Raw genomic sequence first — 14913 nt, 5'->3', positions numbered from 1 at the left:
CTTGGTCACTTAAGAATTTCATTTTTTCTCTGATGATTTTTTATTATTTTGTCGTTTATTTAGCACTGAGCAGTTTCACCTGATTTGACAAAAAGGGACCAAAACTGCTATCAGAACGGCACTGGAGAAATTGCCCCAGAAGCCACTCAAGTTCTTGACAAAATAACTGGTTTTGCAAAGTTCAGGGATCCATTTATATTAATTTTATATTGATATTTATTTATTTCATATATTTAGCAATATAGGAAGGAGCTGGAGCAGGCAGAGAGGTTGGTACCTCCAATGCAGTGAATTTTCTTTGTCAGCTGATGAAAAAGGCGAAGAAAAGCTGAAAAATGGCTTTAGTGGAGTCATTTATATCCCCCTCATTTGGGTGAATTCTTGATGCCATCCTTCCATGGTTTTTGATTTTATGAGGAATTTCTGTGGTGTGTTTGGGGGGAGATGGTGGGAGTGTTCAGCTGCTTGGAGTTTTCATGAAATATGGTTTCTTCTCTAAAAGTTGGGAAAATATAGGGAAAAATGGGGATTCCACATTTGGTTTGTCTTGGACTCCTGTTCTGGGCTTCCCTTTTTTCTTTTAATTTTGTCTTTTACCAGCGAGAGGAGAATAACTTCAATCTCATCTTTTAGGAGGTGTTTGGTTTGCTTCTGGTTTTCCATCAGGATGGAGGTGGATTCAGTGATTCCCTCTCCAGTGAGATCCTGGGTTTGTGGCATCCTGAGCCTGATTCAGATTTTTGTAAAAGCAGGAAGGAGATACAAGGAAAGGACAAATAAGAGCAAAATGAAAATTTCTGTTGCAGAGGATAGGAAAATTTTCTGCATGTCTTGGAGCTTAGATGGATTTTCAAGTCACATTTAAGCAGCCAAAAATAAAAGTGTCCAAGGGAACCTGTGGTCAGGTCTCCCAATTCTCCACCTTCTGGTTCTCCAAGATATTTACATGGCTGAAAGTTTTCCATCTTCAGCCCTGGAGATGGAAGGTGGAGGTGTCACCCCAGTTGTCCTCTAAAGAGACCCGGTGAAATCCTTCTGGATTCTGGATTATGGGGTTAGGAAGGGCAGGTCCTGTCTGAGCAACCTGAGCTCCTTTTATCGTCGGGTGACTGCCTGGGGGATGAGGGGAAGGCTGTGGATGTGGTCTGCCTGGACTTCAGCAAGGCCTTTGACACCGTCTCCCCTAGGATTCTCCTGGAAAAGCTGTCAGGCCATGGCTCAGCCAGGAGCACTCTGTGCTGGGTTAGGAACTGGCTGGAGGGCCGGGCCCAGAGAGTGGTGCTGAACGGGGCTGCATCAAAATGGCGGCCGGTCACTAGTGGTGTCCCCCAGGGATCAGTGTTGGGCCCAGTGCTGTTTAATATCTTGAGGGAGGATTTAGAGGAGGGCATTGAGTCCATCCTCAGGGAATTCCCAGCTGACACTAAGCTGGGGGGAAGTGTGGATCAGCTGGAAGGCAGGAGGGCTCTGCAGAGGGACCTGGAGAGCCTGGAGAGTTGGGCTGATCCCAAGGGGATGAGGTTGAAGATTCCAAGGGCCGGGTCCTGCACTTTGGCCACAAGAAGCCTCTGGGGAGCTGTAGTGCAATGAGGCAACCAGGTGCCACTAATTACCAGGCAGTGGGCATGAGCTTGTGTTAAGCCCACCTGTGCCTGATTAGGGCAGGATCCCACTGCGCATGAGCAGAATCTGGAGGGCCAATAAAAGCTAAGCAGGCACAGGTGGGCCTGATTAAGCTCATGGCCACTGCCTGGTAATTAGTGGCACCTGGTTGCCTCATTTCACTACAGGAAGCTCCAGGCTGGGCAGGGAGTGGTTGCAGCAAGGGAGCTGGGAGTCTGGCTTGCCAGGAAGCTGAAGAGGAGGCAGCAGTGTGGCCAGGTGGCCAAGAAGGCCAATGGCATCCTGGGCTGACTGAGGAAGAGTGTGGCCAGCAGGTCCAGGGAAGGGATTCTGCCCCTGTGCTCAGCCCTGGGGAGGCCACAGCTTGAGTCCTGTGTCCAGTTCTGGGCCCCTCAGCAAGTCCCTCAGGAAGGAGCTTGAGGTGCTGGAGCAGGTGCAGAGAAGAGCAAGGAGGCTGGGAAGGGATCCAGCAGAATTCCTGGGAGGTAGGAAGGGCTGAGGGAGCTGGGGGTGTTGAGGCTGGAGAAGAGGAGGCTCAGGGGAGACCTCATCACTCTCTGCAACTCCCTGAAAGGAGGTTGGAGCCAGGGGGGGGTTGGGCTCTTTTCCCAGGCAACTCTCAGCAAGACAAGAGGGCACAAAGGGTCTCAAGTTGTGCCAGGGGAGGTTTAGGTTGGAGCTGAGAAAGAATTTCTTTCTGGAGAGGGTGATCAGCCCTTGGAATGGGCTGCCCAGGGAAGTAGTGGATTCTCCGTGTCTGGAGCCCTTTCAAAAGAGCCTGGATGTGGCACTCAGTGCCATGGGCTGGGAACCACAGGGGGAGTGGATCAAGGGTTGGACTTGATCAGCTCTGAGCTCCCTTCCAACCCAGCCCATTCTCTGATTCTATGGTTGGTTGCATTGTTCCAGGTTTCCTTTCTGCCCACCGTCATCCCTTGGGTTCTAGAATGGGTCAAATGATACTGGAGGCTTCATCCTTGGAGAAGGTCCTAAGAAACCTTCCTTACTGGGAACTAAGAGAGCAAATTCTGATTATTTTCAGGAGATTTTGTTCCCATCTCAGTTGACTCAAAAACTTCAAGCCCAAACTAAATCAAAGCCAGAAAGTAAACTTGTTCATTTGCTAATTGTCTTGGGTTCAATTTAAAGCACCACAAATTGCTTGCTTTTCATCATCCATCTTAATTAACTGAAATAATACAGGAAAATCTTTTCTTTTGGGGGTTTCTGTTTGGCTTGTGGATTGTTGTTTATTTTTTTCTAATTGGTTTTTCTGCTTCCTTTGAAAAGTGTCAGCCTCATTACAAAGTTGCTTTTTTTTGTGTGAAACCTGGTAATTAAAACTGAATTCCAATGAAAGGTGGGGACCTGGAGGGATGGGACAAGCAGTGCTGGAATTAAACTGGAAGAGGTGAGATTCAGGTTAGATATTAAGAAATTTTTACTGCTTAGGGTGGTGAGAACCTGGCTCAGGTTTTCCAGAAAGGTGGGAGATGCCCCATCCCTGGATCCATTCCAGGGCTCTGAACAACCTGATCCGGTTGGAGATGTCTCTGGGGTTGGACTGGATGGACTTGGAAGGTCCCTTCCCACCCAAAGCAGTTCCAAAGAGAGGGAACCTGGGGATGGTATAAAAGTTCCAGACTCCTGAACACCTCTCACAAGACTGTGATGCTCTGAAGTCACAACAAAGATGTCTCCTCTTTCTCTCCTGTCCTACTCCTTGCTCACAAACTCCAAGCTTTTCCCTCTTTGGAGGAGCAGAGCTCAATCCTCCTTGAATCCACTATAAAAGATCCAGGTTAAGGTCACCAGGAACTTGGAAAGTCCAAAAAAAAGTCTAAAAATTAGATATTAAAATGAAATTTTTTACCCTGAGACCCTGGCCCAGGTTTCCCAGAGAGGTGGGAGATGCCCCCTCCCTAGAACCATTCCAGGTCAGCTTGGATGGGGCTCTGAGCTACCTGACCCAGCTGGAGATATCCCTGAGGTTGGACTGGGTGGACTTGGAGTGTCCCTTCCCATCCAAACCTTCAATGATTCTTTGACTTCACATCCCATTCCTGATGCCTTCTGGAGTCTTGATCTCCTCAGTTCTACAGAGGAATAAATCCAGTAGGTGAGGAATAAATTTTAATTCAGATTTATGTGCAGAATCCTTGCTGCTGAGATCACGAGGAGGCATCTCCATGGCTCCATGCCTGGGTGCACTCAGCACATGGCAGATCACTGCCTCCCAAGCATTTTTTTCCTTCTAAATACCAAGCTTGTCACTGTTACCAGGAAGATTTTCTCCTCTGAGACCCATAATCATCTTTTTATACCCTCTGGAATAGAAAAATTCTTAAGAGATCCTTTGGCTTTAGGAGATTTGAAGATTCCTCTGACCCTCATCATTCCTGGGAGGTTTGGAGTTGTTCTTTCTGAGGTCTTGGTATCACATCCCACATCCTCCAGGAGCATCCTAATAAATCTTCTGCTTTAACAGTGCCTTTTTTTTTTTAAATAAGGTTAAATTAAATAAGCTTCCTTCTTGTTTTGAACAGGTCTTCTCACCACGATCTCTCTCTGGTTTTCATGAACTTAAAATACACCTATGAAAAAACTATTTTTTATTGAAACTCTTTGTGCTGATTTTCCCTTTCAAACTTTTGGTTTGTTTCTCAGATTCTTTAAATATCAGCTGGGGACAGCAAGAGGAGAGTAAGGACCAGAAGGTCTCATGATGGAGCCTCTTGGAAATTGAAATACAGGGAAAATAATTCTTGTTTTCCTTTTTCTGCTTTAATGACTCAACAGATTTCATTCTGTCACCCAGCATGCAAAACTTCTCAAAAGCTTAATCCCAAAGTGGTGCCAGAAAATCCAAAATATATTCATATGAAGATGTCCTCAGTGGATGTGCATCACAACCAGAGGGAGCAGAACCAAGTTCTGAGGGTTTTTCAGGTCCATCTGAGTGGGATAAATGATGCTGCTTCTAGCAGTGACTAAGTTTGAAGAAGTGGTAAGGACAACAACTCAAAGCACTTTATGATGTTTTCAAAGGGTTTTACCTATTATGAGGACCAGCTTTTTAGGAGGGACAGAACAAGAGGTGAGGGACTTAAAGAAGTGTTTTATAATGAAGGTGCTGAGACCCTGGCCCACGCTGGAGGTGGGAGAGGTGGAGAGGGACCTGGCCGGGCTGGATCCATGGGCTGAGCCCCACTGAGGTTCAGCCAGGCCAAGTGTTGGGTCCTGCACTTGGGTGACCCCAACCCCAGGCAAAGCTCCAGGCTTGGGGCTGGGAAGTGCCCAGAGGGAAAGGAGCTGGGGGTGTTGGTTGATTCAGCTGACATGAGCCAGGGGGTGCCCAGGTGGCCAAGAAGGCCACCAGCATCCTGGCTTGTGTCAGGGCAACAGAGCTGGGGAAGGGTCTGGAGCACAAGGAGAAGGTTCTGGAGAACTTGTGAGGAGCTGAGGGAAGTGGGAATGTTGGGTTTGGAGGAGGCTGAGGGGAGACCTTCTGGCTCTCTGCAAGCCCCTGAGAGGAGGTTGGAGCCAGGGGGGGTCGGGCTCTGCTCCCAAGGAAGAAGGGATGGGAGAAGAGGAATTGAGCTGGAGGTTTAGATTGGAGCTTGGGAAGAATTTCTCCCTGGCAAGGGTTGTCAGGGCCTGGCCCAGGCTGCCCAGGGCAGGGCTGGAGTCCCCATCATTCCTGGAGGGATTTCCAAGGCCTGGAGATGTGGTGCTGAGGGCCATGGGGCAGTGGTGGCCTTGGCACTGCTGGGTTAAGGGTTGGACTGGGTGATCTCCAAAGTCTTTTCCAACCTAAATCATTCCATGATTCCATGAAAAGCTGAGCCAAGGTTCTGTGCAGCTCAGAGGCAGCTTGGGGACAGGAGCTCTGTGCTGAGGACACTTCTCATGTGGCAGCTGAAGTGACTGTGGAGCCACCAGCATCCTGGCTTGTGTCAGCACTGTGTGGGCAGCAGGAGCAGGGCAGGGATTGTCCCCCTGTCAGGCTGCACCTGGAATCCTGGGGGCAGTTCTGGGCCCCTGAGGACAAGAAGGACATTGAGGGGTTGGAGTGTGTCCAGAGAAGGGAATGGAGCTGGGGAAGGGTCTGGAGAGACCAGAGAAGTCCAGATCCTGGAGCAAAGGAGGCTGAGGGGAGACCTTGTGGCTCTCTGCAAGCCCCTGAGAGGAGGTTGGAGCCAGGGGGGGTCGGGCTCTGATCCCAAGGACCAAGGGATGGGAGAAGAGGAATTGAGCTGGAGGTTTAGATTGGAGCTTGGGAAGAATTTCTCCCTGGCAAGGGTTGTCAGGGCCTGGCCCAGGCTGCCCAGGGCAGGGCTGGAGTCCCCATCATTCCTGGAGGGATTTCCAAGGCCTGGAGATGTGGTGCTGAGGGCCATGGGGCAGTGGTGGCCTTGGCAGTGCTGGGTTAAGGCTTGGACTGGGTGATCTCCAAGGTCTTTTCCAACCCAAATCATTCCATGATTCCATGATCAGCTTTAGGGAATTATTTCGCTTCGTTTTTAGCACTGAGCAAAAATTGTCACTTTTTTTTCTTTTTTTTTTCCCCAAATATTTTGATGTGATTGTGTTTACCAGCACTCATCTGCTTGGGTGAAAACATCCTAAATGAGAAAAAGGATTTTTCCATTCCTGAGGTTTCTCTACCCCCCACACTATTTGTGGTTGATATGAAGACTTCAATGCTCGTCACCTAATAATTCCTTTTTCTAAACTTCACTGGCTCCAAGGAGGTTTTAATTCTGACTGCTGCTTAATTCTTTAATTTAAAATTCTGCTCTAGTTTGTTTTTTATTTTTATTATTATTATTTTTTCTTCCTGAGATGCCAGTTGTGCCAAGTGAAGAGACTTTGCTTTGGCTGCCTCGCTGAGAAGGAGCAGAAAATGAAAGGCACTCTACCTTGCAAAAAGAAAAAAGGCAGAACAGATGAGCCTACCTTAATCAACTATGCAAATGAAGGTGGTGCAGCATTTGCATGAAATCTCCATATTTATGGAGCCCTGATGCAAAGGGCTCTGCAGAGCTTGGATCTCCTGCAGCGGTGTAGAACCCCCCTCCAGCACCCTGCAGGAAGAGAAGGTGGTATCTAGAGGGGGTTTGGGTGAGCACCCAGAGGTAGGTGACAATGCTGATGTCACCTTGGGAGTCTGGGAGATGTTGTAGCTGGAAGCTCTGGTGCCCCAGGTTTTTTTTCCTTCCTCCTGGGCACCCTCAAGGAAGAGGTTTGGTGCCTCAAGCCTTGGACTTGTTGGACTTGGCTTTGGCACTGGGTGATTTTTGGGCAAGAACTTGGCTGAGAGACATCCAGAAATGTCTGCTGAGCTGTCAGGCTCCTGGGAAGTGTTTGTCTGCAGCTTTCCAAAACCAGTTGGGGCACTGGTAATGAGCTGGAGATGAGATAAACTTCCCCAAGGCAGATTTGGGCACTGGGGAGGGACCTCTCGGTGCTTCCATCTCATCCAGTGCCACCAAATTTGACTGAGTGGTGGCACAAAGCTCTTCTCCAACTTTTTAATCAGGATTAAAATGATCTCTGGAGGTTTTCTTGGGGGAAAAGAGTCAGGTCTCTCATCTGGAGACCTGAATTATGACCCAGGTCATTTGTCCTGTGATTTCTATAAATCAAACAGAAGAGCTGGGACAAAAGGGAGACTCTTGGACCTCTGCAGTTGAACAAGGACCTTCCACTCAAAGCCAAATCTTTAAATAATTCATAAAATCACAGAATTGTTTGTGTTAAAAGGGACATTAAAGAGTTTTAATCCCCTTTCCATGGGAAGGGACTACTCCCACCAGCCCAGGTTGCTCCAAGCCCCATCCAACCTGGGCTGAGACACTGCCAGGGATGGGGCAGCCACAGCTTCTCTGGGAAACCTGGGACACCAAAGAGTTCTGATAGGTTTGTTGGGTCCTTTTGTCTCTGGTGGATATCCCAGCCCATTGCTTTGTGTCACAGAGGTGTTGGGTCAACCATCCCACCTGGCTCCCATCACCAGTTGTGCCTTACTGGGAATAAGAAGGGTATGAGGTGCTCTCATCCTCTGCAGAAGCAACACAAGAAGGTTTAAGGGATGTCCTACAAAAGAGGACATTTCTAAAGCAGCTTTGGTTGGAGGAACTGAAACCCCATCTCATGAGGTTCTGTTTCATCTTTGCTTGAACTGGATTTGGCTTCCTCTCCTTAGAAATCTTGGAATATAAATAAGGGAGAGAAAGAGTGGAAAGGGAGATACTTTATTATGCCATTTGATGGGGAGGATATTGAAGCATAAAAGCATTAAATTATTTATTCAAGCTCCTTCTGGAAGGCTGAACCTGAGCCAGGATTGCTGGAACACATCTTTCCATGCATTACTGCTCCAAAGAAAGGGTTGGAATCCTCTCCCTGTTGAAAAAAGTAGAATTTGCTTTTCAGTTGGAGAATCATAGAATAATTTGGGTGGGAAGGGACCTCCAAAGGTCACCCAGCCCACCCCAGGGACACCCTCACCTAGATCAGGGTGCTCGGAGCCTCCTCAAGCCTCACCTTGAACCTCCCAGGGATGAGGTTGAACCTCCCCAGGGATGAGGTTGAACATCTTCAGGTATGAGGTTGAACCTCTTCAGGTATGAGGTTGAACCTCTTCAGGTATGAGGTTGAACCTCTTCAGGTATGAGGTTGAACCTCTCCAGGTATGAGGTTGAACCTCTCCAGGGATGAGGTTGAACATCCCCAGGGATGGGGTTGAACATCCCCAGGGATGAAGTTGAACATCCCCAGGGATGAGGTTGAACATCCCCAGAGATGGGGTTGAACATCCCCAGGGATGAGGTTGAACATCTCCAGGGATGAGGTTGAACATCCCCAGGGATGAGGTTGAACACCCCATGGATGAGGTTGAACATCTCCAGGGATGGGGTTGAACATCTCCAGGGATGAGGTTGAACATCCCCAGAGATGGGGTTGAACATCTCCAGGGATGAGGTTGAACATCCCCAGGGATGAGGTTGAACATCTCCAGGGATGAGGTTGAACATCTCCAGGGATGAGGTTGAACATCCCCGGGGATGAGGTTGAACATCCCCAGGGATGAGGTTGAGTTTCTCCAGGGATGAGGTTGAACATCTGCAGGGATGAGGTTGACCATCCCCAGGGATGAGGTTGAACACCCCCAGGGATGAGGTTGAACACCCCCAGGGATGAGGTTGAACACCCCCAGGGATGAGGTTGAACATCCCCAGGGATGAGGTTGAACATCCCCAGAGATGGGGTTGAACATCTCCAGGGATGAGGTTGAACACCCCACGGATGAGGTTGAACATCTCCAGGGATGAGGTTGAACGTCCCCAGGGATGAGGTTGAACGTCCCCAGGGATGAGGTTGAACGTCCCCAGGGATGAGGTTGAACGTCCCCAGGGATGAGGTTGAACATCCCCAGGGATGAGGTTGAACACCCCAGGGATGAGGTTGGACACCCCAGGGATGAGGTTGAACATCCCCAGGGATGAGGTTGAACATCCCCAGGGATGTTCATCCATGGGTTTATCATCCTTTGGATGTTGGGTTTCATCTGGAGTTTGAGGTGCATGGGGCTGAAGCAAGAGGTGGGTTCTGGGTTTGGGACATGTGGAGGAGCTTGGGGGATGTGGGAATGGGATTTTCAACCCATCCTTTCCTGTCTTTGCAGTGCAAGTTCCTGGACCAGTGGAAAACCTCCGGGCTGTGTCTACCTCACCTACCTCCATTCTGGTCTCCTGGGATCCTCCAGCCTATGCAAATGGTCCTGTTCAAGGCTACAGACTCTTCTGCACTGAGACAGCAACTGGGAGAGAGCAGGTGAGGGGGGAATGGGGCATTTCTGCTCTTCCTGGGAACAGGAGGTGGCTGGTGTAGGCACCTCTAGGTCTTCAGAGTTGAATAAAGGCTGTGGGGTTCTAGGGGTTGAAGCTCTCCAGGTCTGTAACGTGTTGCAGAGCTCCAGTGATTAAAAAAAAAGGAAATCAAACCAAATAAATTGGCAGCAGGATCAAATAGGGTCAGGAGGTAGGAGGGAGGCTGTTTGGTTTAAATTAACCTCAGCTTCACATTGAAACTTCAGAATAAGGCCAGAAAACATATAAAAAAACCTTCAGGCTCCCCCTTTACATTGTGCAAAACCATCAATGTCAGCCTGACCTCAGTGCCTGGCAGGGTTATGGAGCAGCTCATCCTGGGGGCAATCCCACAGCACCTGCAGGATGGGCAAGGGATCAGACCCAGCCAGCACGGGGTTAGGAAGGGCAGGTCCTGTCTGACCAACCCGAGCTCCTTTTATCATTGGGTGACTGCCTGGGGGATGAGGGGAAGGCTGTGGATGTGGTCTGCCTGGACTTCAGCAAGGCCTTTGACAGCGTCTCCCCTAGGATTCTCCTGGAAAAGCTGTCAGGCCATGGCTCAGCCAGGAGCACTCTGTGCTGGGTTAGGAACTGGCTGGAGGGCCGGGCCCAGAGAGTGGTGCTGAACGGGGCTGCATCAAAATGGCGGCCGGTCACTAGTGGTGTCCCCCAGGGATCAGTGTTGGGCCCAGTGCTGTTTAATATCTTGAGGGAGGATTTAGAGGAGGGCATTGAGTCCATCCTCAGGAAATTCCCAGCTGACACTAAGCTGGGGGGAAGTGTGGATCAGCTGGAAGGCAGGAGGGCTCTGCAGAGGGACCTGGACAGACTGGAGAGTTGGGCTGATCCCAACGGGATGAGGTTCAACAAGGCCAAGTGCCGGGTCCTGCACTTTGGCCACAACAACCCCATGCAGCGCTACAGGCTGGGGACAGAGTGGCTGGAGAGCAGCCAGGCAGAAAGGGACCTGGGAGTCTGGATTGCCAGGAAGCTGAACATGAGCCAGCAGTGTGGCCAGGTGGCCAAGAAGGCCAATGGCATCCTGGCCTGTATCAGAAACAGCGTCACCAGCAGGTCCAGGGAGGTGATTCTGCCCCTGTACTCAGCACTGGTTAGGCCACACCTTGAGTACTGTGTCCAGTTCTGGGCCCCTCAGTTTAAGAAGGATGTAGAGGTCCTGGAACAGGTCCAAAGGAGGGCAACCAGGCTGGCGAAGGGACTCGAGCACAGGCCCTATGAGGAGAGGCTGAGAGAGCTGGGGGTGTTGAGGCTGAAGAAGAGGAGGCTCAGGGGAGACCTCATTGCTGTCTACAACTCCCTGAAAGGAGGCTGTAGCGAGGTGGGAACTGGACTCTTTTCACAGACGACCTTCAACAAGACAAGAGGACACAGTCTTAAGTTGTGCCAGGGGAGGTTTAGGTTAGATATTAGAAAGAATTTCTTCACGGAGAGGGTGATCAGGCTATGGAATGGACTGCCCGGTGAGGTGGTAGATTCTCCGTCCCTGGAGACATTTAAAAAAAGACTGGATGTGGCACTCAGTGCCATGGTCTAGCAACTGCTCCGGTGGGTCAAGGGTTGGACTCGATGATCTCTGAGGTCCCTTCCAACCCGGCTGATTCTATGATTCTATGCTGCTGATTTCTGTGTAATACTAGAGATTGTCATTTCATTTCTATTGATTTCCCATAGAAAAAGAGTTTTATATAAATAATGCTCTATGTACATGTGCTCTTTATAGAATATCTATTTCTCAGAGCAGAATATTCTGCAAATTGCAGCATGAATACATTCTCCAGTTGCTTCTTGTAGTTTCTGTCAAGCAGAAGGATAAAATAAGAGGAATCCAGGCCAGAAAATGTTCATTTTCAGACTAGGAGCAGATGCTGGTCATAAAAAGTGGTGTTGATGCTGTGCACTTGAAATGAGCAACTTGGCTTTCTGCAGGGTGCCAGCTGCTCAGACCCTTGGAAAGGTTGGAGCAGATGATCCCAGAGGACACATCCAACCTGATGTTCTCCAAATCCCACTGGCCAATGAGTAACAAATCTCTGGGAGAGGTTGTGGAGCTGGGTAGAGTATGGGCTGAGGAGTTTGTGAGCAAGGAGTAGGACAGGAGAGAAAGAGGAGACATCTTTGTTGTGACTTCAGAGCATCACAGTCTTGTGAGAGGTGTTCAGGAGTCTGGAACTTTTATACCATCCCCAGGTTCTCTCTGTTTGGACCTTCCAAGTCCATCCAGTCCAATCCCAGGGACATCAGAACTGGATCAGGTTGCTCAGAGCCCTGGAATGACCTGACCTGGAATGGTTCCAGGGATGGGGCATCTCCCACCTCTCTGGGCAACCTGGGCCAAGGCCTCAGGGTAAAAAATTTCTTTTTAATATCTAATTTTTAGACTTTTTTTTGACTTTCCAAGTTCCTGGTGACCTTAACCTGGATCTTTTATAGTAGATTCAAGGAGGATTGAGCTCTGCTTCTCCAAAGAGGGAAAAGCTTGGAGTTTGTGAGCAAGGAGTAGGACAGGAGAGAAAGAGGAGACATCTTTGTTGTGACTTCAGAGCATCACAGTCTTGTGAGAGGTGTTCAGGAGTCTGGAACTTTTATACCATCCCCAGGTTCCCTCTCTTTGGAACTGCTTTGGCTGGGAAGGGACCTTCCAGGTCCATCCAGTTCAACCCCTGAGATATCTGCAACTGGATCAGGTTTCTCAGAGCCCCATCCAACCTGACCTGGAATGGTTCCAGGGCTGGGGCATCTCCCACCTCTCTGGGCAACCTGGGCCAAGGCCTCAGGGTAAAAATTTCTTCCTTATATCTAATTTTTAGACTTTTTTTAGACTTTCCAAGTTTCTGGTGACCTTAGCCTGGAGCTTTTACAGCAGCTTCCAGAAGGATTGAGCTCTGCTCCTCCAAAGAGGGAAAAGCTTGGAGTTTGTGAGCAAGGAGTAGGACAGGAGAGAAAGAGGAGACATCTTTGTTGGGACTTCAGAGCATCACAGTCTTGTGAGAGGTGTTCAGGAGGCTGGAACTTTTATACCATCCCCAGGTTCTCTCTGTTTGGACCTTCCAAGTCCACCCAGTCCAACCCCAGGGACATCTCCAACCGGATCAGGTTGCTCAGAGCCCTGGAATGACCTGGAATGGTTCCAGGGCTGGGACATCTCCCACCTCTCTGGGCAACCTGGGCCAGGGTCTCAGGGTGAAAAATTTCTTTTTAATATCTCATTTTTAGGCTTTTTTTAGACTTTCCAAGTTTCTGGTGACCTTAGCCCAGATTGTGCTCTGCTCCTCCAAAGAGTGAAACGCTCACCTCTAACCCCTCCATCCCTCAGCATGGCTTGTCACATTTCCCACTGGCTGACACTTTTTCCTTTGGTTTGTCATCTTTTTGTCTGGTAGAACGTGGAGGTGGAGGGGCTGTCCTACCACCTGGAAGGGCTGAAGAAGTTCACAGAATACACTCTGCGTTTCCTGGCCTACAACCGCTACGGCCCCGGCGTCTCCACCGAGGAGGTGGTGGTCACCACCCTTTCAGATGGTGAGTTGGAGGGACCCCAGGGTGGGCAGGTTGGGTCTGTCAGGTGCAAACAGCAGGCTTGTTCTTCCACTACCATGTTTTGGAAGAGGGGGAAGAATGAGATGGGATAAATGGGATTTTGTTCTAGCTTGGGAAGTTGGGTCTGGTAGCACAACACGTGGGGCTTCTCTTGGAGTCTCTGAGCTTGATCCATACACCTGGGTAAAACAAAAATAAAAGAATTGGGGTCATTCAAGATATGAAAGAGGAAAAAAAATGATAAAAATGAAGGGAAAAATTCTTTTAGTGGATTTAGTGAGAGTTCATGTAGCAGCAACCACACCAGGTGCTTCAGGAATGCTCCAGCCCCTGGCAGAGCCCTGCAGCCAGAGGGACATTTTTCCACTATAACTTTTTGTTTAAAAATGACACAAGAAGCCTCTTCTCACCTTTGAAAATGAGATTTGTGAATAGTTAGTTTCCCTTCTGATAAAAAATGGGACAAGTCTTTCAGTCAGGTTAATACAGCAAGGTACAGGAGTGAAGGTGGCCCTGGCCTGGGTTGGGATCACTGATTGAAGGTTATTTTCATGGAGAAAAATGATTTCCTTTGACATGAGGGCAGAAAATCAAAGAGTAGACAAGAAATATGTTGCTGTAGGCTTCAGCTTGCTGGGATTTTCTCTCCTCAGAAGTTTAGTAAGCAAACTGTGCTAAGGAGGATGTTCAGAAACAGAGCCCAACACCCAGGCAGAGGCATCTGGGTCACCTAAAAATTTCACTCTTGTTCCTTTCCATGCTGAAAGAGCCAAAATATTCAATGGAGATGCAGTGGAGAGCCAGGTTTATCCCTTTTTATTTACAAATATTTCTCTGATTTGATTATGAAGCTGTTAACTCTCCCTTGGTATTCTAACATAAAGGTTGAACATGAGGAGGAGGTTAAGAATGGCAAGTTTTTACCCAATTTGATAACCCAGTTGCTTCTGAATGCTTCACCTCCTTAACTAAAATCTTAATTTATCAAAAATAATCAAGGGTCAGGAGAAGCTGTGTAGATCCTGGTGCAGATCAGGGTGTGGAGTTGTGTGCTGGAGAAGCTCTTGAAGGTTTTAGAGCCTTTTTGCAGGTGTCCTTGGGTCACCCCTGGCTTGGTGACATTCCCTATTGGAGCAATACTCCTGCCTCACATCCACCCAAGTCTTTTTGACCCAGAAAAGGGATGTCAGGACCTGGACCAGACTTCCCAGGGCAGGGCTGAAGTCCCCATGATGGGGCAGTGGTGGCCTTGGCAGTGCTGGGTTAATGGTTGGACTGGGTGATCTCTTCCAACCCAAACTGTTCCATGATTCCATGACCTCTGGAGGAGCAGTGGTGGAGAAAGCATGGCCTGAAAAGGAAAAACTGGAGCCAGGAGCTTGTCTTACATTTGATTCAGAACTAAATAAGCACCTGGATGAAGACCCTTATAAATAAACCTCTTAAAAAACAGCATGGAGGAAGCAGGAACCCCAAGCAAGGAGGCTCAGAACTGGTTTAATCTGTGTTATTCCATGGGATTCACCCAGGAGACCAGGATTTTTACATTTGACACCTCTGAAATAGGTTTTTTAAGTGCTGCCTGTGTCTCCCCAGAAAATTCAGTTTTCCCTCTTACTCTGGATCTTGGCAGAATAAATTAAATCATGTTTATCATTAGCAAAATAAAAGGAAAATAAGTGCAAATGAGGATTTTGCATAATGTATGCAGATTGAATTCACCCCATGGAGCTCTCTGGCCCTGAACTCCACTTAGGTTGCAAATATCACCCTAGGTGAGAAAGGGAAGGATTGGTGCTCATCAGTCTGCAAAGAGCCTCAATGAGAGGTCCAGATGTCTGCAAACACAAACCAC

The 14913-nt window shown here is 48.7% G+C and overlaps 1 protein-coding gene across 1 annotated transcript in view; it reads left to right on the top strand.

The window, feature by feature from the left end:
• The window catches only part of DCC (DCC netrin 1 receptor), a 459073-nt gene that overhangs the window by 306911 nt on the left and 137249 nt on the right, over nt 1-14913 (top strand). Inside the window, exons 10-11 of the mRNA XM_030468363.1 lie at nt 9314-9462; nt 12902-13040. Of these exons, the coding sequence (XP_030324223.1) occupies nt 9314-9462; nt 12902-13040 (288 nt within the window). The remainder of the gene's footprint in view (nt 1-9313; nt 9463-12901; nt 13041-14913) is intronic.

This window comes from Calypte anna, chromosome W (genome assembly GCF_003957555.1).
Source record: "Calypte anna isolate BGI_N300 chromosome W, bCalAnn1_v1.p, whole genome shotgun sequence".
Classification (NCBI taxonomy): Eukaryota; Metazoa; Chordata; class Aves; order Apodiformes; family Trochilidae; genus Calypte; species Calypte anna.
This window is presented reverse-complemented; position numbering and strand designations above follow the sequence as displayed.